Source organism: Mustela nigripes, chromosome 4 (genome assembly GCF_022355385.1).
Source record: "Mustela nigripes isolate SB6536 chromosome 4, MUSNIG.SB6536, whole genome shotgun sequence".
NCBI classification, from domain to species: Eukaryota; Metazoa; Chordata; class Mammalia; order Carnivora; family Mustelidae; genus Mustela; species Mustela nigripes.
Genome location: NC_081560.1, coordinates 69,154,350 through 69,177,893, shown reverse-complemented (window position 1 = coordinate 69,177,893; position 23,544 = coordinate 69,154,350). Strand labels below are relative to the sequence as shown.

General features: G+C 34.2%; 1 protein-coding gene across 1 annotated transcript in view; it reads left to right on the top strand.

The window, feature by feature from the left end:
- Positions 1 to 23,544, top strand: part of CASD1 (CAS1 domain containing 1) — a 54,351-nt gene that overhangs the window by 22,159 nt on the left and 8,648 nt on the right. The window contains exons 4-14 of the mRNA XM_059396838.1: positions 95 to 139; positions 1,155 to 1,217; positions 5,225 to 5,269; positions 5,697 to 5,820; positions 6,940 to 7,154; positions 8,776 to 9,198; positions 10,237 to 10,326; positions 15,957 to 16,076; positions 17,060 to 17,216; positions 18,616 to 18,695; positions 21,030 to 21,131. Coding sequence (XP_059252821.1) covers positions 95 to 139; positions 1,155 to 1,217; positions 5,225 to 5,269; positions 5,697 to 5,820; positions 6,940 to 7,154; positions 8,776 to 9,198; positions 10,237 to 10,326; positions 15,957 to 16,076; positions 17,060 to 17,216; positions 18,616 to 18,695; positions 21,030 to 21,131 — 1,464 coding nt within the window. The remainder of the gene's footprint in view (positions 1 to 94; positions 140 to 1,154; positions 1,218 to 5,224; positions 5,270 to 5,696; positions 5,821 to 6,939; positions 7,155 to 8,775; positions 9,199 to 10,236; positions 10,327 to 15,956; positions 16,077 to 17,059; positions 17,217 to 18,615; positions 18,696 to 21,029; positions 21,132 to 23,544) is intronic.

The following is a 23,544-nucleotide window of genomic DNA, read 5'->3' as shown; positions in this document are numbered from 1 at the left end:
AAATTAACAAAAGTAGCTAAAGGGAGAATTGTTGACATAAAACTAATTTATACATGAATATTTATTTCTCTGTTCTGTGTTTTTTTAATGACAGCATGGAAACATTCCTTTTGAAGACAAGATTGCAGCAGTTAAAGTGGTAAGTTCATGTAATAGTAAGCTAAATGTTGTGTGAAAACTATTCATTGGTTAATTTATTTGTAGATCAGCTAATGCTTTGTGTATACTAAATTTATTTCAATGTATTTAGAGTAGATAAGAATAGCTAAAATGATTGAATAAATGGATGCACTGTTTTGTATAATAAAATGGAAAATTTGGTCTCTCAGATTTTTTTTTAATCCAGAAAAAAAATAATTTTGTATGTTAATTTGAAACCAGTAGGTGTTCAGGATTAATACCAGTAAAAGAATATATGTGAATTTTCTGAATTTCTAGTTGCTGTGACTTCTAGGTACTGAGAATGCAGTGGGGATCGAGACAAAGATGTCCTAGACCTAATAGATTTTGCAAGTCCTTATAGTTCTCTACATGCATTAAATGTGGAGTAAGGTGGTAAAAAGGAGAAAATAGGACATTAGGAATGTACAAAACAAGAATTAAAAAGTTTCTCCCTTGAGAAAGAGATGTTTTAACTGAAGCTTCAAGGATCCGTAGGAGCAAGTCAGGCTCAGCGGAAGAGTTTTTTATGAGCATCGTGGACAGAACAGTACGTGCAAAGTCCTGGAGAAAAAGAAGCACAAAGAGCATCCTAGGAGCTGAAGGAGAACCAAAAGGACACTTAGTGTGAGGGGGAGAGTGGCAGGAGAACAGGCAGGCAGAATGTCTTGGTAGAGGCCAGATCCTGCACCTTCTTAGCAGTTTTAAGAACTTTGGAATTTATTCTGAGGGCCATTGAAAGTCCTTGAATATTTAAGCAAGAATGTGGCAAGATCAGATTTAGATTTTGAAAAGATTACTACAGAGAGTAATTCAGAGGAAAGCAGAAGTGGATACAAAAAATGTCATGAGACCGTTGGGAAAGTGAGGGGAGTGAAGGTGTTGTGGACCTGTGATGGTGTACATCAGGTACCCTGGAAGACCCGTGCCTGTTTATTTTGAATAGAGGATATAAATTTCTTTAACTTTTTCTTTTCTCATGTTTCTTTTTTTAGGATTTTCTGTGGCACCCAGAAGTTAATGGTTCTATGAAACAGTGTATCAAAGTGTGGACTGAGGTGTGTATTTGAAAATACAGGCCTTTCTGGTTTTAAGCAACCAAATTTTAAAAGCTCATGAACACACATTGTTTTGCTCCCCCTTACTCACCTGTCCCACTCTTTTGTACTTTATGTCGACTTTTTTTTTTTTTTAAGATTTTATTTATATATTAGAGAGAGAAAGAGAGCACAAGCAGAGGGAGCAGCAGGCAGTGGGAAAAGCAGGCTCCACGCTGAGCAAGGAGCCTGATGTGGGACTAGACTCCAGGACCCTGGGATCATGACCTGAGCTGAAGGCAGATGCCACCTAGGTGTCCCTATGCTGATTTCTTAGTAGTAACTGAATTGTGCTAGATTGATCCTGTCACTTTACTGAGAGGAGGGAGTTTTGATCCAAGCCTTCTGCTGCTACCACTCTGACCCTACAGCCATTATGCTTATGCCACACATTCCAGACAGAATCTTCTGTTACTGCTGTAGCTCAGTTCATTCAAACCCAGGGCCTCTTCCCAGCATAACATACATTCTTTTGACTGTTTTCCCACTTTCTTCTTGACTCATGCCCCAGTTCTTCAGGAACCTATTTTTTGTTAAACAGCCTGGTTTTTTTCCCTTTTATCATTACACTTGTGACCCAGGAGTTGAGCCTGGCGTATTTTGGCTCATAATGTTCGGAGATAAATAAGATATAAGGACAAATATGCTATTAACCTTGAAAACCCCTAATTCCTCACAGGTCCACTCTTGAATCTCCACAGTAGTCTCCATGTAGCTTTGGGGCTGTCCTCTAATTAAACCTGTATTCTTTCCCACGCATGTTTGCATTCGGGATGGATAAAGCAATATTCAATTTTGTTGACCTTGTTTTGCTTAATTACTTCTGCTACGATGGTATTTCTTTTTTTTTTTTTTTTTGCTTCTTTTCACATTACATGTTTAGTATGGCAGCCACTTCATACATTGAACAAGCTTTTGTAGTCAACATTTCTAACTTTGTGTCTTTGACAAAATGTGTTTAAGTTTTCAAAAAACAAAACATGCAAACAACTTCTAGAATTCAACTTTCTGATAAATTGCAGCCTCATATAATTGTATTTGTTGATACATTATTGCACAAGTATAGAATAATGTTTACGTGTATATTTCAAATGATTTAAATGTGTTTTATAGCTGTACTGGACCTAAAGTGTAGCCATTAAAGTGGTAGAAATTCACAGTTAAATAAACATCAGCGTGGTATAATGTATAAGTCCTGCAAAATAACAGAAGACATTTGTAATTTACTAACGTACAGATACATTGCGTATCCAGATTTTCAGTTCTTATAATTTGCTAAAACTAGATTTTGGGAATATTAACTTCTCTTGTGAAACTCCATGTGACTATTGGGGGAAAGGAAAGATTCAGCTTATTTAGGGAGATGGCAGTGTCTTTACCTAAGATTGATTAGATAGAGTGTAGCCTATTCAGGGAATCTTTTTTTTTTTTAATTTTATTTATTTATTTGAGAGAGAGAGAGAGCACAAGCAGGGGAGAGAGGGAGAAGCAGGCTCCCCGGTAAGCAGAGAGCCTGGCACGTGGCTCGATCCCAGGACTCTGGGATCATGACCCGAGCCAAGGCAGGGGCCCAACTGACTGAGCCACCCAGGTGCCCCACCTATTCAGGGAACCTTACCAGCAGTTTTAATCTGAATGGAGCTTGAATTCAAAGTGCTCCTTATTTATGTTTGGTTTTGGCTGTTAATTTCATGTGCCTCCTCTGGGGTGAGAGTTGATAAGAAATGAGGTAAGCAGATATTAGGTCATGAATAATATCCTAAGCTCTCTTTGGTGTGGTATAGATTCACCTTATCTATCTATCAATTTTTGATTACTTTAAATACTTCATGGTATATTTACTAAAAATAAGAATATTGGATTGAATTTTTCTTGAGGGTAATGGAGAACCTCTGAAAGATTTAAACAAGAAAATGATGGCATAGAGTAGGGTAGTTGTGTGAAAAAAGCCAACAGTTTAGATTTAATACTCTAAGTGGGTGGTAGTCATTAAGTCTGAGCTACTCAGGTGGATTTGGAGAATCTGAGCACAATGTGAGGTGATATTTGAAGTTGGATGGAAGACATTGAATAGGCAGCGGTTTTAGAGACTAAAGAAGAGGGCTTATGATGGGTGATCAGAAACTTGTGAGAAGGGGCAGTAAAGGGAGTAAGAGGAAAAGCAAAAGAATAATTGTAACACACAGGGGAGGAAGGAATTTTAAAAAGTGGACAGTCAGAAGTGTCACTTAAGGAACTAGAGGGTAGAATGAAGCTAACAGAATGTGGCAATCTATAGTTCCTTAATGGGAAGGTCAAGCCCCAAATCAGAACAGGTCCAATTAAGAAGTAAATGAGAAATAAAAAAAAATTATCATAGCGAGGGCAAAATGCTCTTCCGTGTAATCTGTTGGTTAAAGGTGTGAAGCGGGGGAAGGATTTGAGAAGGAGGCAGGGTTGAAGGAACAGGTTTTTGAGGATAAAGATGAGTTAGCATTTTATAGATGGGGGAATGAAAGAGACTAGAGAATGAAGACAAGATTGATGAAAGTTGGACATGGATCATTCATGGGTATAGCCCTGTGTGTAAAAAGGGGAACTATAGAAACACAGAGTAAGGAGTAGCCATGAGGAGGAATAGGGAGATATTTCTTGATTCTGTTGTCCAAGAAGATAGGCTGGTGAGGTTATAAGAATGGAGGAAAGATGGTTAGAGCACACAAGCCAGATGAATTCTGTTTTTTCTAGGAAGTTTGAGGATTAAATTTTATATTAAAAGTGAGAAGGAAAGCAAGAGGGACCTGTAGAAGGGAAATAAGATTTGGGATAACCAGTGTGAGGAATGAGAAAGGGAGTCATCTAGAGCTAAAGGAAAAGTTCCACTAAAATAACAGTCTAAAGTGAAGCACACTAGACTGAAATAAGAATATCTATGAAGGAAATTTTGTTACTGTTTCTCCACTTTCATAGTCTTCTATACCAGCATGTATTACCTTTATAAAGAGACAATACCTGTTGTTTTTATTTTATGGATGAGTCAGATTTTTTCTAATTAAATGTCTTGCTTATTTTTTAATTGTTCCTTGTGCACATGATTATAATATCAGGTCTTTGATGTTGTGGAAAGTATACTTCAGGAGTCAGAAGACCTAAGTTTGGGCTTTGTCCCTACCAGGCCTCAGCAATACCCTATAAATTTTTCTAGTCTATATGCTTAATTTTATAAGATATGTGTTTCTTCTTCCCTATGTCACAAGTGGCAAGAATCTATATTAAAATGAGCTAATTTAAGATAACTTAATAAACTACTAAGTAAATTTCTCCTTATATGGGTTTTTTTTTTTTTGTACATTGTGATCTATAATAATTAGCAGTTTATTTTGTTAAATACATATTGGGTTTATTTTTCTCAAAGATGACATTTCTTGGACGCCTGGGTGGCTCAGTGGGTTAAAGCCTCTGCCTTCGGCTCAGGTCATGATCCCAGGGTCCTGGGATCGAGCCCCACATCGGGCTCTCTGCTCAGCAGGGAGCCTGCTTCCTCTCTCTCTGCCTGCTTCTCTGTGATCTCCATCTATCAAATAAATAAAATCTTTAAAAAAAATGACATTTCTTGTATCTTAATTAATGTTTAGACCATGTACTCTATAGCTTACATGAATATTTTTTTAATTTGCTGCCATAATATTACTAGAGCTTTACTTGGTAACAGAGTTTTCTCAGAATTCAGAGTGTTTTGGTTTTTTTTAAGAACATCAAAGAATTAAACGTATCAGCTTCATGCCATTCTGTTAACCACATAACCATGTAAAGGCTTTAGGCATTGGATGTTGCATCTTGTTATATAACAAGAATACAGTAAGGAACTCTAGAAAATTAAAATGCATTTGGAAGAAAAAACTTAAATTTAAGGCACAAAGTAAGTGATGTTACTTGTATTAATTCCCTTAACTGGATAGAACACTATTATAAAGATTTTCTTTCCTTAGGATTCTGTTGCAAAGCCCCATGTGATTGTAGCAGGAGCTGCCACAGTAAGTTATTATCTATATTCTTACATAATGATTTTTGTTTCATACTTAAGGACATGCTAAGAAAAAGTTAATTTATGTTAAATAGAATTCTTGATTGTACTTATATTTCAGTTCCCTTATCTATTATAGTTAGTGAGGCTGATGAATTTTCATGAAAAAATCTGAGTGAACTTCGTAAACTTGGTGTTAAAAGTCAATATTATTTTATACCTGAAATTACATTCTTCTTGAATGTTATACATTGTCTAATTTTATATCACCTTTTTCTAATTGCCTTCACAGAATTCTTGAAATAATTTTACCAAACTTTAGTCTAATGTTGAATAAAAATGGGAATTTTCTTAAAATAATAATTTCTGTTACAATAGAGTAAATTACAATTTTTCTATAATAAATACCAAACTAATGCTTAATTTTTACTTCTCAGTGGTCTATCAAGATTCACAATGGTAGCAATGAAGCGCTTTCCCAATATAAAATGAACATTACCTCCATAGCACCACTTTTAGAAAAACTGGCAAAGACTAGTGATGTTTATTGGGTCTTACAAGGTAAGGAATGAGTAATGAACAAATGTCATTTTGTATATATTTTGAGGCATGGGTTTTTATTGTCTCATGTTTCAATAAGCAAAATTACTCTTTCATGAGAATAAATCTTGAAGTAAGGTTTGTAAAATTAGAATAATTTGAGTTATTTGCTTTCCTTTTTGAACTTAAGGAACAGACAGACTAATAAATATAATAAATAAAAATAAATAATAAATAAACAAAAATATCCTCCAAGGAGCCTCCACATACAAAATGGCTATAGAATATAACAAAGAGAGTAAGTTCTCAAAGGCAAATGAGATGTTTAGCTCTGATTTCATTTCTTTCAGAGTATATTTATTTTAATTGGGAAGTATAGAAAAAATTATTAAGTCTGTTTCATAATATTAGACTCATTGGAAATAAATGTATTTTGGAATTGACAAAATATATTTAAATCATACCATCTAGTTTATACTTGGTAATGAAATTCTTTAAGAGAACGTTGACATTAGTTCAAGTCATTTCAGGAGTTTATCGAATGTCCATTATTTAATGCCCAGCATAATATGAAATTGCCTTTGATATTTTAGTAATTCATCTTGCTTGTCAGAAATTCTTATGATTATTTACAAATTGAATGTCAAGTTGAGTGGAACAACAGGGTGGCAATAATCTGTTCTGCAATCTATATTATTGATAGACTCATTGTTAACCTTTCTCTTACTAAAATGAGAAAAAATTATTTATGATAAGTGATAAGGACCTTGGTCCTCAATAATATTACTTCCTAATTGTGACAACAAAGCAGTGACAGGAGAAAAAAAAGATTGACTGCTACTCTTAAGTAGAGAGTCTTCCCCAATCCAGTTTTAAATTCCCATTGCCCAGTAGAACTCAGCATCCCCAAATTTTAAACTCTTAAGACACGCTAGAACATAAAAATGTTTCCTGAAAACTACGTACATAAGAGAGAAAAGGGATAAAACTTCTTTAAATTTGAAGGAGCTATCGATTGATTGAAAGCATCTGAACTTTAACAACAAAATATGAAATGCAATCAACTAACTTGCATGATTACAATTTCTTCCAAGAGGGATTTTTTAAATGTGTTTTTAAAAACATGTGTTTCATGTGCAGATCCTGTTTATGAAGATCTATTAAGTGAAAATAGGAAAATGATCACTAATGAGAAGATAGATGCCTACAATGAAGCTGCAGTCAGTATTTTGAATAGTAGCACCAGAAATTCTAAATCAAATGTTAAGATGTTTAGTGTTTCCAAATTAATTGCTCAAGAAACCATCATGGAATCATTGGATGGCTTACATCTCCCTGAATCAAGCAGAGAAACTGTAAGAATTCTTGTATCTGTCAGAAAATAGAGACTATGATAGCTAATCGGTTATAGCTATACATCACAATAATATGGTAACAAATAATTTATTTTATTGCAATCTTAATTACTTCTAGTTATTCTGTCTAAACATATATCTACACATAATTTTGCTCTCCATTACCTCGCTGAATATATTAGTGAGACTTTTAGTAAAAAGGGGAAGTAGTTAGGCAAGGGACTAAATGAAGCTTCATTTATTGAGTGTTAGTCACTCTTAATATACCTTATCTCCTAAGAAGCTTATAAGTTCTCAGCACGCTCATGTTTAAAAACTATTACTTTATGTTCTCTTTGCCTTAAACCTTGAATTTATAAGATTAAGCTTCTATGAAGAGTACATTTTAAAAATATGTAGAATCATTTTTATTATTTCCTTTTAATTCTTAAACCCTAAGTATTATCCAAGGTACATAGTAGTTACTGAACAAATCCAGATTGACGGATGGAAGGGGATTTGAGGTTAAATAAAAAAGAGAACAGCATAATTGTAAATTTTCACAAAAGTACAACAGATATTATTTAATTATTGTTTTCTTATAAAGCAGAATCTTTCTGAGGATGACATAACCCTGAGTATTCAATAAAAGGCTATGATTCTGTTCTTGTCTTGCATAAAAATGTGTTTTTGCATATACAGCCGCTGGGCTCTCCATATACTTTAAAGGGGTTTTGTGGACCCCTTTCAACTGATTAAGAACCTTGGGTTAATGTTTGTAGGCTGGTATCTTCAAGAGTGCCAGGTATAGAACTTCCTGAAGTCACAGGGCTAAAAGAATGAGTTTTCTAAATAGTTGAGTCTTTTTGAATGCTTAGGCTTAAAAAATATAATTATTTTAAGTACTAAAATTGCTTAGCCTATAAAATTTTTATGAAACTAGATTTGACTGAACTTCAACTTGGCAGAATATTGGCAGCTTGTCTAGAAGATTTTTACTATAATGATACCATGTTGAAGATTCTACATTTTATTTAACATTAGAAATCTTAAAACATTAGCATCCTAAGTGTTCCATAAACTGTAAACCAAATGAAAAGCAAATTACAAATATTGTTATCTAAGAATAAGTGATATTTTGGTGCCAGTAATGTTATGTCTTTTTTTTACATCTAAAGACTGGGACTGTATCTTAAGTATCCTAGTATCTTCCATATTAAAAGTCTACTAATTAAAATTCTTTGGACTTTGGTATCTGTCAGTATTTTTTTCACTGAAAGTCATGGCCCATTAACTGCCACAAAATGGCTGTTTCTTTTTTTTTTAAAGAATAGAATAGGAAAATGTCAGTATGCATTCCAAATAGTAGGGAGAGGTATTGTTTCTTATATATGTGTTCTGGGTCACATTATAAAACGAATCTTCATTTTGGATCATAGTCCAAGAAGTTAAAAAAACCCTGAAGTGGCTATGATAGCTTGAAGGAATACCATTATTAGCATGAGTGTTTGGGAAATGGTAGCAAAAAGTACAAAGGCATTTTGGTTTCAGTGCTGAAAAGTCAGTAGTATTCACAAGAGAAAATCTAATGTGAGATATATTACTGACAAGATAATAACCAAATAACTTGATTTGTTCACAGAGTGCAATGATTCTTATGAACGTGTGTTGCAATAAGATTTTGAAGCCTGTGGATGGTTCCTGTTGTCAACCTCGGCCTCCTCTTACTCTCATACAGAAGCTAGCTGCTTGTTTTTTCACTCTATCTATTATCGGATATTTAATTTTTTATATAATCCATCGTAATGCTCACCGGAAAAATAAGCCATGTACTGATTTGGAAAGTGGAGAGGAAAAGAAAAATATTATCAATACCCCTGTGTCTCCGTTAGAAATACTTTTACAGTCTTTCTGCAAACTTGGCCTGATAATGGCTTACTTCTATATGTGTGACCGTGCAAATCTATTTATGAAGGAAAACAAATTTTATACACATTCAACTTTCTTTATTCCAATTATCTACATCCTGGTTTTGGGAGTATTTTACAATGAAAATACTAAGGAGGTAAGAGTTATTTTCTTTTTAGCTAATGTTATCCTTTTTATCTCATTATAAACTCCAAATTAAATAAATAGTATCACTATTATGCCAGAATATTCTAGCATGTATATAGAAGACAAAGGGATATTGTAGTTGTATTCGCCTGGTGGACTTTTAACAGTTGCTTTTTTGAAACAGTTCAGAAAAAGTTCAAAAACTCCCGAGAAGATTGTTGAAAAGTCGGTAAATAATGATCTGTGAAAAAGATGTCATAACTTAGGTGTTATTTTGCCTGTTTGGGGATGGAGAAAGTGGAGGTGTTCCCAATTTTATAATGGTCTGCAAACATGAGATACTGTTATGAAAAAAAAGTAACTGAAAAATATAATTAGCAAATGCCTATATGCACATTTTATATTTACATATTTATACAGTCAGAAATGTACATGCACAAATTCAAATGTACATAATTGGGCACTGCTTACAATATTCTGAATTTCCTATTTAGAATTACTGTAATTGCTTAGAGTATTAGTGCAACTTCTTTATAAGGCATGATTTATTTGAATTAATAAACTCTATAGTAAGAAATAACTCTCATATGAGGATGACTAATCAGTTTTTTCATCTCCAGTGAGAATATCCTTGGGAAAATAAACTATACCAATAGACCCTTTTTTCACAATAAAGTATAAGAGAACTATAAGGTCTTTTCTAGCTGAAACTCTAAGATTTTCTTAAAGAAAATTATAAAATGCCATTTTACAGGTTTACAAACTTATCTGTCATAGTATAAATGTAATCTTAATATAAAACCTTGAGTAGCAACTTAAATATTTAAACTCTTTTAGTTTATATTAAGTTTCAAATTTATATTTTATGAAATTTTCAAATTTTGTATTTTAATTAGTTTTATTATATCTTTTATCAAATCAAATGCCAGTCTTTAATTGTTTTTCCCCCCAAGGTTCTTTTGACAGGTTCTTTATATCCTGTAAGAAAAATTTACTTAATAATAGCTTCATAATGAATTTTAAAATAGATTTTGGTTCTTTTCCACAGACTAAAGTGTTAAATAGAGAACAAACAGATGAATGGAAAGGCTGGATGCAACTTGTGATTCTGATTTACCATATCTCTGGAGCAAGTACAGTAAGTATTTTGAATTTTCTTACAGAAGACATGGGAAATGGTAGGACTGTACTGTTTCTTTCAGGGTATCACCTGTTTTGTGTTTTATATTCTCCATTATTTAGAGACCTGTTTTATTTCCCACCCAACCTTTATGCTTTCCCATTCTTCTCCTACCACCTGACTCTTTGAGAAGGTATAGTTTTAAGGCAATAATTTATTTGTAATACTTGGCCTTGATTTTAATTTAGTAGAAACAGCTGATAACCTAAGGGCATTATTTCATGCCACCCTGTTGGACAGCTCATTTTAACTTAGGAAGAAACTGTATAGATGCAAAGGATTCCAAACAGACAAGTTACGATCAGAAGAAATCAAGTTAAATGATTATATCTATATTCTACCCTTACTTGCATTTTAGGAAGTTTGGCCAACTGCTTTTACTCCTTTAAAGTTTAAAAACCTTAGAACCCTTTTGCCCCAGTATTCAAAGAACTCAGGTCCTGATGGACTACCATTGCACCATTGATGTGCCCTACTGTCTGAGTATCACCTCCTCCATGAGCCAGAGGACCTTTTCTTTGCTCACCTAGTGCCTCCTGTACCCAAACAAGATCATTTTTCCTTCTCCCTAGGTGTCTTAAAAGACAGGTTTCTCATGGTCTCGGAATACCTTGGATTTGTCAGGGGTAGAAAAAATGTATTCTGAGTTGTAACATTCCAGCCACATTGCAGTTAAAATAAGCTTTTGAGGGTGAACCTTGCTATCTAATAACCACTTCTCACACAAGTTTTATAGTGACAATACCAAACTAATTTCTATAAAATGGGTTTTGAAAATTTGAGAAACTCTTTCATAATTAGGGAACTACCAAACTGTTTTTTATTGCTTACATAAGCACACATCTGTAAATAGTATTTGAATCAATGATAGATTGAGGTAGGAGGGGGGAGTGTTGTCTAGACAGAAATATTTTGAAATTTCCATAGCAGCAGTTAAGAAGGTAAATAGTACTGAGGATTTTTTCTCTAAAAATTTTTCTCTAACAGGTATCTCTAACAATTTGAAAGTAGTAGTATTCTTCATCGAGTCTTTTCATCTTTTTCAAAAATTGTCAGTGATTTTATGGATGGTTTGTTTGAAGGGCAGAAGGTAAAAGAATGAAGTATAATTTATACTGAAATTGTATGGCTCTGATAAGTGTATTTGCGGCAGCAGTGAAATTCCTGTGACACAGCAGCTGAGGGGGACCTAGTGTGTTCACGTGGTTACAGAAGATCCCAGACAGTAGAAGAGATGTGAGGCAAGGAGAGATGAGGATTGTAAGATTTAGTGTATAAGCCCAGTTCAGAATTTGCAGGATATATCTGTCAAATTCTCTTAAAAGTAAGTAGAGATGAATATTGAATCCTAGAAATATCTCTGACGTATGAATAAAGAGTAGATTAATTGGAGAGGGGAAAAAAGCTTTGTTTTAAGAAAATGCCTCTTAGAGACATAATTAATTGCTGACATATTAAAGGGTGATACTGCTATTTAAAAAAATCAGATAGAAAGAATTAATGGCAGATTAAGTTCCTCAATTCAGTGATTCCAGAAAGAATTTGGATCATAAAAAGATGAAGGCAATTTGGCATTCTATTATAATCATTTGCCAAGCTAGCATTCTAATTCTAATATATCTTAGACTACATCCCAATAGATCCTAAACTACAATTATTTTAAAATTCCTGTTCTGGAAGGACATACTTTTCATTAACAGACCATTTGTTATGATTAATTAACATATTCCTGTTCTTTTATATAATAGGATTTTGTGGTTAAAAATTACCTGTATCTACATCAGCAAAGCATTATTAGCATGGGTTATAATGTATTTTGGGGACTTGATTCTTGGATATTTGAGGGATTACCCTCATTAAAAACTCTTCTTAACTGCCACAGTTATTTTAATTAGCTAATCTTAATGTTTTTATTTTGAGTAAAATATGTCAAACTTTAGTTGTGCCATGTTTTTATACTAAAATAGAAACCATAAAAAATTACAGAGCATTATTAAAATAATCCAGATGGTCTGGCAGATTGCAATTGTTGGTATAAACATCCCTTTAAGACATAGGAAATATGGATAAAATACTGTGATTTTAATATGGAGAGTACAGCAAGTTAGGTTTATACAGTAGAAGATTTTGTGTTCCACTGTAAGTTTTTTTCCTTTGAGAGTTTATAAGTAACTTTCATGAAGGAATCTGAATAAAAGATCTTGAGGAAAAATTTGAGGACTAGAAAAAGAATAGAATCAAAAGCTAGTCTAGCTATTCATTATAATGCCGTTGGAATTCCAAATATATTTTAATACTAAAATTTTGTTGTAATACTTGACTTGTAAAAGATACAAAGAAAAGTAATTTGGATTAAAGGAGAATACAGAGGAATGACAACTAAGTGCAATGTGTGATCCTTGATTCAAGATTGCTAAAAAAAATTTTTTAAAACCATTAAGGATGCTAATGGGACAATCAGATATTTGAATGCAGATTGTACAATAGATTCTGCTATATTCATATTAAATCTTGATTATGATAATGATAATATGGTCATTTAAGAAACTATTCTTCTTAAAAGATACTTGCTAAAATGTTAAAGGATAATGTCATATAGTCTACAACATTCTTTAAAATAGGTCAGCATGGTAGATGGGTGCCCATTGTACTATTCTTGCAGTTTTTCTGTTGTCTGAAAATATGTTAAAATAAAAACTTGAGAGAAGTAGTACATGAAATTTGTAATAATCAGACATTGGCAAGTACTTGGCAGATTATTGTGATGGTGTTTAATTTAAGTGACTAGTGTTTACTGTTTGTTTTAAATGTAATAACCAAGTCTCGACTCTGTAGGCCCAGCCCCAGTCCTGAAGGGACTTCAAAGCATGTTTTATGGATAGTGGTTAAAATAACTGGGAATAGTTAGCCTAGGTTGGACAGATGTCTTCAAATGCTTACGGAACAATCAGATAAATGATTGACTGTCTACAAGTGGCTCTAGAGCTAGACTCTCCATTATGGAAACTCCTAGCCACATGTGGCTATTGAGTACTTTAAGTATAGCTGGTTGGAATTGAGATGTTCTGTGAACGTGAAAAGATATATCAATTAAGTGTGATTCATTGTGATAAATGCATGCTTAGCTCAAAAACTTTGTGTAAACAATATGACATATCTTACTACATGCTTATTACATATTGAAAAAATATTTTTAAAATATTTCGTTAAATACAGTGTATTTTTAAAATTAGTTTTATTTGATTCTTTTAGTTTTTTAAATATTCTGGTAACCATATTAAAAAGGTACTATGTGGCTCACATTTTATCTCAGTTGCATAGCACTGTCCTACAGAGCTGAAGTTGGTAGCTTTTACGCAGTTAGATTTCAGCTTTTTGTGAAAAGGAACTTTATGGTAGTAAATGATCAACTGAAAATGGAATGGATTGCCTTGGGAATTTGTATGTTTTTTACTATTAAGAAGTGTTCAAGGGGGCGCCTTCGTGGCTCAGTTGGTTAAGCATCCAACTCTTGATTTTGGTCATGATCTCAGGGTTGTGAGATCAAGCCTCGTGTAGGGCTCCATGCTAGGTTATGGAACCTGCTAATCCCTCTGCTCCATCCTTCCCTACCTTCTAAAAAAAAAAAAAAAGAAGAAGAAGAAAAAGAAGAAGTAAAGAAAAGAAAATAGTTTAGAGTACTTTCAAATATAAGGTAATAGGTTTAGATTTGATAAATTCTGTGGTTATTTTAAGATGACATTTGTACTTTCATCATCACTGTGATTCTAGTATGTTACACGTTCACTGAAAAATTTCTGATTTAATGATGAGATTAAACATTTAAAAAGAACTAATGATAAAGGGCAATAAATAAAAACTATGTTTGGTATAAAGACTGTGAGTGCTTTAAGAACGCCACAGAAGGAACAATGATTTTCATCTGAGAGTAAAGATAGGGAATTTTGGGGGCACCTGGATGGCTCAGTGGGTTAAAGCCTCTGCCTTCAGCTCGGGTCATGATCTCAGGGTCCTGGGATTGAGTCCCCCATCAGGATCTCTGATCAGCGGGGAGCCTGCTTCCCCCCTCTCTCTGCCTGCCTCTCTGCCTACTTGTGATCACTCTCTCTGTCAAATAAATAAATAAAATCTTAAAAAAAAAAAGGGGGGAATTTTGAACAGGGCTCTAAAGAAAAATAGGATTTGAATAAATAGGATAAAAATAAAAACAGGATTTGAATAAGCAAAATGTGGTCACAAGAAGAACATTCCAGGGTAGAAGAAAGAAATAAACAAAGGAAAGGTGACAGGGAGACACAAGAAGGGCCAGTATGGAAGACAGAGAATCTTAAGAATTTGGCTAGAATGCAGGTGGTAGTGAAAAATTGATGACCTATTCTAAATTCAGGGATTTTTGCCTTCTCAAAAAAGAAAAAAGATGCGTTCAAGGATGCATCGAAGGATATATGTAAAAGACACATATATTCAGGGACTTGTAAAATCTATCTAGGTGTCTACTTAGTTATTTTTTCCTGCAAAGTATCACTTGGGGAAGACACAGTAGCTCGAAGTGGCCATAAGCAGTGTCAGTGCTGGATGGTTACAGAGTGATCAGATGAGTCTATAAAATGGAAGCCAAAACATCTTTATGTGGACTAAGGGATTATCCCTGAAAGAATGGTCTTAAAATTGCAAGGGTTGGTTGTCACTAAATAAGGCTTTTAAAGATCATTAAAAAAAAAAAAAACAGAGTACTGGTTGTATTGTGGCAATCATGAATATCCACATAAAGGACCAATGGCTGATGGACAGGGTGAACCACAGTGTTCGAGGGCTATGAGAGTTAGGACTTATGAATCAGATGATATTGCCAGTGGTTCCCATAAAATATAGAGCAGAGATGTATTACATCTCATTTAACTTTACAAGTGGAGCTAGGATGCTCTGAAAAACCATCGTAAATGATTCTAAGGGCCTTGGTCATGGTGAAACAATTGATGTGGGAGTGTAAAATAAAATCGATTGATAAATTAAAGGGGGGAGGAATATAATATTTCTAAATTATGTTTGCATATGTTTTTAATATAAATGTTTTGCTAAATATTATATATTGTGAGTTGTTATATGACAATTTACAAATCTAATGTCTGTGTATTTGAGGGGGCTGAAAATGTGGGACTTCTGTTTTGTTTTTTTATCTTCTCATTGGGAAAATGGGAAATCTATAGTTACCTTGTATTCAGCATATATGGTGATTAATAATTGTGGGTACCATATATTTAATTCCAAGTGGAGGAAACGTACAGAGTATTTCACATTTATTAACTCTTGCATTCCTCATAAGAACCTTCTTGTTTTGCAGTTAGAAAACTCACTTAAAGTCTCATAGCTAGTAAGTGGCAAAACCAGAATTTGAATGAGGTCTGAATCCAAAGTCTACATTTTTTTTTTAACTCTTGCTATGTTGTGTAAGTTTTAAAAATAAATCTTTTCATTGAGCTCATGCCAACTGGTAATGGTGATCCATTGTCTTGATTAAATGTATTGGCTACGATAATTCAAAGTATAGTTAGTGCCAACATATTTTTTCTATTTATTCTTGTCAACAGTTTTTGCCTGTGTACATGCACATCCGGGTCCTAGTTGCTGCATACCTCTTTCAGACAGGGTACGGGCATTTTTCATACTTTTGGATCAAAGGAGACTTTGGAATTCATAGAGTTTGTCAGGTAGGAATGTATTCAGCTTTTTTTCTTTCATTTTGGCATGAAAATATAAATATGGTCATTATAAGGGCACGACTAATTTGAATTTATGGAATTACACTTTAAAGTTGGTGTTATTTCTGTGTTCTGTGGTTAATAATTTGAGATAAATAATTTATTACTGAGGGAAGGGAAAATGTAATTTAGATGAGTGCCTAATAAAGGCACTAGTACACAAGGGACAACATTGCTAATTCGGTTCAGTTTTGTAGAAATGTACAGCTACCTGGGATTATTATAATATGTTATGTTTTCTTTTTGAAGAGGATTAATATTTATTAAGTTTCTACCTTGTGCTGGGCACTGTCTGAATATTACTTTATTTACCCCACATTACAACCCGGAGTTGTGGTTTTCATGTTTACAGAAAGGACACTGAAGGCTCAGAGAAGCTAAATAATTTGCCTACGGTCACATAGTAATAGTACAGCTCTAATATCAATCTGCTCAGATCCTGTGTTCTTTGAATGACATCACACTATCTGAAATAACTGTTATAGGGGTCCCAAAGCCACTTTTTAATTTGAGTAATATTATTTTGTATCTATGACAACTCTCAATTTAATCCTAAATGGGGTAAATCAACATCAAACAGAGATGAAATGGACACCCTTTTGTTGAAGTAATCTAATCTCTGCTTATAAACTGTAGCCCTAGGAAGGAGGCTTATCATTCTTCCCCAACATTTAACAAGATGGCAGTTATAGCCAGAGGACAGCTCAGGCTGGTGCTATGCTTGGATTTAGTTAATATAATGATGCATAAATATTTTATATTCAAATCTTTACAATGATTGTAGAACAAATGTAATTTTAAGGATTAGTAAAATATACTTGTACAGTTATTACTTTAGTCTTAAATAAATGTTTATACTCTGTCAGAGAGAATCTGTCTTTACTCTTCATGCATACCTGGAATGAAAACCATTCTCTTCTCCTTTTTCATAGGTCTTATTTCGTCTCAATTTCCTGGTAGTGGTGTTGTGTATAGTGATGGATCGGCCTTATCAATTCTATTATTTCGTCCCCTTGGTCACCGTATGGTTCATGGTCATATATGTTACTTTAGCCCTATGGCCACAGATAATCCAAAAAAAAGCAAATGGTAAATATATTCTCTTACTGTTAATAAATATTCTTTTAATGTACTGAATTTCTTTTTAGTTGTTAAAGGCTATTTTTTATTGACACAGAATTTAAATTTATGTGTAGTGTTGACATTTGAAACTTTGTTCGTAAATAGTCTTTTTTAAAATGTTTCAGCTAGCTATTTCAAGTGATATAACAGGGCAGATCAGTAGTTTGCACGTATACTGTCTGTGTGTGTTCTTTTTTTTTTTTTATCTAAATTTTTCAAAGTCATTTTACATATCAGCTAAAGCAATAGTTTTCAAACTGTCTTATACAGAGCCAGAGTGAAGAGCACTAGAAGAGAGAAGAGCCAGCCAAATAGGCCTCCAGGCCCCTCCATCCTTCCCCAGTCTTTGGCAGCTCTGCTTTATTTGATTTTTTACCTATATTGGGAATTTTGGAGGAGCATTCATTTGCAAAAAGGCTTTTTGGGTTAGCCAGGTTTAAAGAGCACTGATATAATTTATCTTCTAGACCACCCTTAACACAGTTACTCTCAACCTGTTGTACATACAAGGAAACCCAAATGCCCGGGAGGTCATCAGCCTTCAAGCTCCTCACAGACAGTTACTGATGATGTTCACAGTGAGGTTGTGTGCATCTATCTTAATGCTTCTTTCCCTCAAGATCATATCGTTGAAATAAAAGCTTCCCTCTTTTGGAAAAATTGAAAGTTGTTGTTCTTAATAATTTTTAACTTAACTCAACCAAATACTGTATATTAGAAATAGTTTCCACTGACTTCCGTTATAATGTCAAGTAACTTTTTCAGGTAAGATTTGAATTCCAGCCTTTCATCAAGCCCACGAATGTCTTTGAACAGCCTCTGTCACTGAATCCCTCGATACAAACCTAGTGTATGAATCAAATGAAGTCAATACGTATGAACTGTGAACACATAACTTAAAATATGCGTGTGTTAAAATACATCTTAAGGTTAAACCCTGATCCTTTAGGGAGTTCTTAAGCTCTCTCCTAGGAACTCTAATGTTTCAGCCATATTACCTAAGCTATACTCAACATGAATATTAGAATGATGTTGAACATATTGTTCCAAATTTTGTTGTGCCCTCGAATAATAAATAGGTATATTGGAACCCAGGAGGTATTTTCTGATGTGTTTACAGTGGATGAACAGGAGATACAGAGGGTGTCAGGCATAGGTTGTGGCCTCTTCCTAGCAAGGAGGCTCCAGCTTTTCCTTCTGGCCCTTCTTATAATTTATACCACTTACATATAGTTTATGTATCCTGTGGGCAGCCTTCAATGATTTTAAGAACTATGCAGGGTGTTCATATGTTAACCAGAGACTCTTAATATGTTTTCTAATGTAAATTTATACCTTTTAGTAAATTAAGTATTTTCTCTCTTAGGAAATTGTTTCTGGCATTTTGGCTTACTGTTGAAACTAGCCTTCTTGCTGTTATGTATATGTTTTTTGGCATATTCTCAGGTTTGTACAGTCTTTTCAGTTTATATTTTGTTCTATTTTATTTTAAAGTTCAAGTCTATTAAAGTATGTGAGAAGAGTCAGAGCTTTTTTTGAGCTTCATTTTTTAATGACTGTAATAAAAGTGTCACTCTGTAGTTGACTACTCAGTGTAGTTCTTTTGAGACCTATCTACTTTTGTTACCACTGTTTTTGTTGTAAGAGCAATTTAAAGCTCTTCCTCTGGCAATTGTTCAGAATCCATTTTACTTGACTTTGATCAATCAGACGTTTATTGAACGCCTCTTATACGACACTACTCTAAGTGGAGATCAAAATTCTCCTGACAGAATTTGCAGCTTGGTTTGTGCATTATTCATTGCATCAGAGTGTTACTTGATTTTTCCGTAACTGCGTAGAGTAAAATTTGGGCCGTTAGCAAAACCAGCTTAGGAGCAAATGGGTTGGTATAGATGTAGTATGTTTAATTTAATAAAATCTTGGGTCATTTTCGTATCTCTGCTGTCTTATCCCCCTAGTATGATGGTTGAGGTTTTCTCAGCTACTTAAGCAAGATGGCCGGCTGCTACCTGCTGGTCAGTCCATCAGGCAAACATTATTTGGGCAGCATGATATTTATCATAAAATATTCTCATTTGAATGCCTATAGGTTATAACACATTCTGCAGTTGGCTCCCATCCCCAGCATTCCCTGTCTTGGGCTTCACTGTGTCAGGGGCAAATGCCACATAAGCATCACGTGTGAGAGAGAGAGAGAGTGTGTGTGTGTGTGTCTGTGCGTGCATATGTGATCTTATTAGCTGGTTTTTGTTGGTTTGTTTTGTAGGCTTTCATACTTTATTTTCATACTTAGAAATAAAGCATTTTTATTTCAGCCTGACCTCCAAGGTTTTTTACAGGAGATTTATAAAGTAATAAGGAAATGACAGCAAATGTATGAAGAAATAGCCAGGTAACTGCAACAGCTCCTTGACATTTACTCATTAAAATTCCAGACACTGAGGTGCATCTGAGGGAGAAAAGGGAAGGTGAACCAGGGGTTCAATAACGAGACTAAGGTTTCCCCAGCTTTGGATCACTGGAATAAAAGAGAAAAGTCATGGCCTGGTATAGCCCAGTGTCTTGCACAAAATGGGTGCTCACTAAATACTTGCCCATTGATCACATAAGAAACAAATTTTTAATCAGAAATAATGTTTTAAATGATAAGTGTGTCACATATATCTGATCTATAAGACCATATATCTCTAATAGATACTATATATTTCTGTTTCATACTGATTTTGTATTTTATATTTCTGTATTTCACATACATATCATATATATGATCTGTAAGTTCTTAATATCACAACTCTTGGTAAGAATCATCCTCCGTTTTCTGAGGCATAGATTTTGATAGACCCTCTATGTAATAAGGTGTAAGTATTTTAAATTCTTAAATGGTTAAATGGAGAATATTGCATTTCATTAAAATAATAAACTTTTAAGGATTCAGCATTACCTAAAATACAATGCTGTTTTCTTTTTCTTTCTTTCTTTTTTTTTTTTTTTTTTTTGGCTTTTAATCGCCTTTTTAAAAAAACTTTTATGTTACATTTTTTATGCTGTGGCATTAGGTCTAATAATGGAGCGCTCCTTAATAGAGTTTGTTGCATTCTTTAGTCTGGAAATTGAAGTTTTTGTTCTCTTCTTTGAAAGACTTCATTAATGTGCAGGAATGCACCCAAGACTTCTGCCCCTTCATTCCCAGATTTTCTAGGCTTGTCAGATTAATAAGAGGGTACCATTCACTAACTTGACCACAGTAAAATTGTAAACTTTGTTTCAAAGGCTAGTAATGGCATTTGGGTATGGTTGATTGAGTAAGGTGACTAATTCAGAGTATTCTTTCAACTCAAATGGTTAATTATAGATTACTAACATTTAGAGGGGAAAAAACCCTATTTTAACCTTAACCATCATTCTCTAAGATATTGATATCATATTGGCTAAGGTCTTTTGTATTTTGGTGTTTTGATCAGTAAATATTAGCTGTTTGTATACTAGATTAAAAACCTTAAATGGAAGAATTTTCCAGTTACTAGCTTGCTTTTTTTTTTTTTTAATTTTGCAGTCTCAGTAGCCTTTCATGTGCAGTGAAAGTAAATTAACAAAAAGTTTTAAGTCATCTTTGTTAGCCTTTAGTAAAATAAACTTCTTTTCAAATGAAAGAGAATTTTTAAATTGTGAATGACTCTCATGTAATCCTAACTTTAGAAAACTATAATTTATAATAGATTTAGAAAATAAGTATTGACTCATACCATCTTAATCTGTGTTCTGGATTCCTTTTCCTAGGGTGCATTTGAGAAGATCTTTTCTCTTTGGCCATTGTCCAAGTGTTTTGAACTGAAAGGGAATGTATATGAATGGTGGTTCAGATGGAGGTTAGACCGTTACGTATGTATTCACCTTGTGATCTTTTGCCATTTCAAATTATACTTAAAAAAATTATTTGGAAAATTATTATTATTTTTTTTAGTTTTAGAATAAGGAAACATGCTGGCTTGGTAAATTAAAGCAGCCCTGCTCTCCCGTCTTTTTTTATAGCAGAGAAAGTGTGTGCATTGGGTGTTTATATCAGCTGGAAAATACTGTAAAAATGTTGTCTATAAAGGGGCCTTTGTTTGACTCCTAATTTTGACTTATAAATGATCCCTCATAGGGGTGCCTGGCTGGCTCAGTTGGTGAAGTGATCTCCGGGTCATGAGTTGGAGCCTCACATCAGGCATAGAGATTACTTAAATAAATAAACTTAAAAATATATATATATCCCTCATGTATATGCTTCAGCCATTCAACACAATATTTACTGAGCCCCGATATAAGCTCTAGATGTTGGTTTTGTGAGGAATATAGTAGAGAAAGAAGACATACCGCCAGGTTTCTAAACCTTACTATCAGTTTTAAAACCCAAGATTACTACTTATAATTAGGTGCTAAATTATGCAATGTGGATTTTGTGGTAGAAACATGCAAAGAAGAGAGACCAGTGTCATAGGTGTTTCTGTGAATTTAGTCTTAAAGGGAAGTAAAGATTCACCTGGCCAAGAAAATGTAAAACATCTAGCACAGCATTTGGAAAATAATGGACACTGAATAAATATTAATTACCTCTCCTCTCTCTTTCCCCTTCATCTGCTATATTTCACTCATCCTTTTTTTCATTCAACAAATGTTTTCTTAATGCCTGTTCTGTGCCATTTCTCGTTTCTAATATGTGTGTACTTGCCAGTGAACTACAGGGCATTTCAAAACCACAGATGAGAAAAAGTTTTGCTAAAGGCTTGATATAAAATAATTTTAAATTCTCTACTTTATCTTTAGAACACTGTACTATGATACGATAGTTTGCTTTATGACCTTGTTTTAAAAAAAAAAAGAAGCAGCAGCAGCTTTGGGGTGCCTGGGGGGCTCAGTCAGTTAAGCGTTCGACTCTTGGTTTTCTGCTCAGGTTATGATCTCGGGTCATGAGAGGGCTCCACACTCAGCAGGGAGGCTGCGAGGCCGCTGGGAGATTCTCTCCCTCTGCCCCTCCCACCACACCCGTGCACATATGAGCCCCTCGAAAAATAAATAAATCCTAAAAAAAAAGAAGAAGAAAAGCAAAAGAAGCTTTATGGACTTTCTGGCCCACCTTATTTTTTTTTCCATTCTTGTGTATGTATGCTCCTTCTTAAAAGGTGGTGGCGGTAGTATTGATTTATTTGATTGAAAGGATCAACCTAAAATGTGTTTTATTTTGGGTTAGCATTTAAATTTTATCACACATCTCCATGATAGTTTTATTTATTATTTTTGTTGTTGTTCTTTTATTCATTTTAATTCCAGTATAGTTGATGTATAGTAGTTAACAGTTTTATACATTGCTCAGTGCTCATAATAAGTGTGCTATTAATCCCCATCTCCTGTCTCACCTAAGCCACCTCCCCTCTGGTAACCACCCGTTTGTTCTCTATAGTTAAGAGTCTGTTTTTTGGTTTATCTCCTTTTTTCTTTGTTTATTTGTTTTGTTTCTTAAATTATTCACATGAATGAAGTCATATGGTGTCTGTCTTTTCTGATTAACTAAATTTCACTTAGCATTATACCCTCTAGACCCATCCATGCTATTGCAAATGCATTTTTTATGCCTGAGCAATATTCCATTTTATATTTATATATCTTTTTAATCCATTTATCAGTCGATGGACACTTAGACTATTTCCATAATTTGGCTATTGTAGATAATGCTGCTATAAACATTGGGGTGCATGTATCTTTTTGAATTAGTGTTTTTGTATTCTGCAGATAGGTATCAGTAGTGGAATTACTGGATAAAAGTCCTAGTTTTAATTTTTTCATGGAAGCTCCATGCTATTTTCCACTGCAGCTGCGTGGTCTGCTTTCCCACCAGCAGTGCACAAGGGTTCCTTTTTCTCCTTTTCCTTCCCAACACTTGTTGTTTCTTGTGTTTTTGTCATTTTTTTGAAATTATCTTTATTTTTTCACTTGCTGCTGAGACTGCTCAAGTGAAGCAGCTTATCTCATATGTTGCAAGAGCTGTTTGCTGTCCTATTGCAGATAGTTTCCAAAAGTCATTGACTTTATGTCATTTCTTGAAGTTTAAGTTTCTTGTAGAAACTTTCAGCCTCGGGGCACCTGGGTGGCTCAGTGGATTAAGCCATTGCCTTCAGCTCAGGTCATGATCCCAGGGTCCTGGGATCCAGTCCCGCATCAGGCTCTCTGTTCAGTTGGGAGCCTGCTTCCCCCTCTCCCCACCCCCGCCTGACTCTCTGCCTACTGGTCATCTTTCTCTCTCTGTCAAATAAGT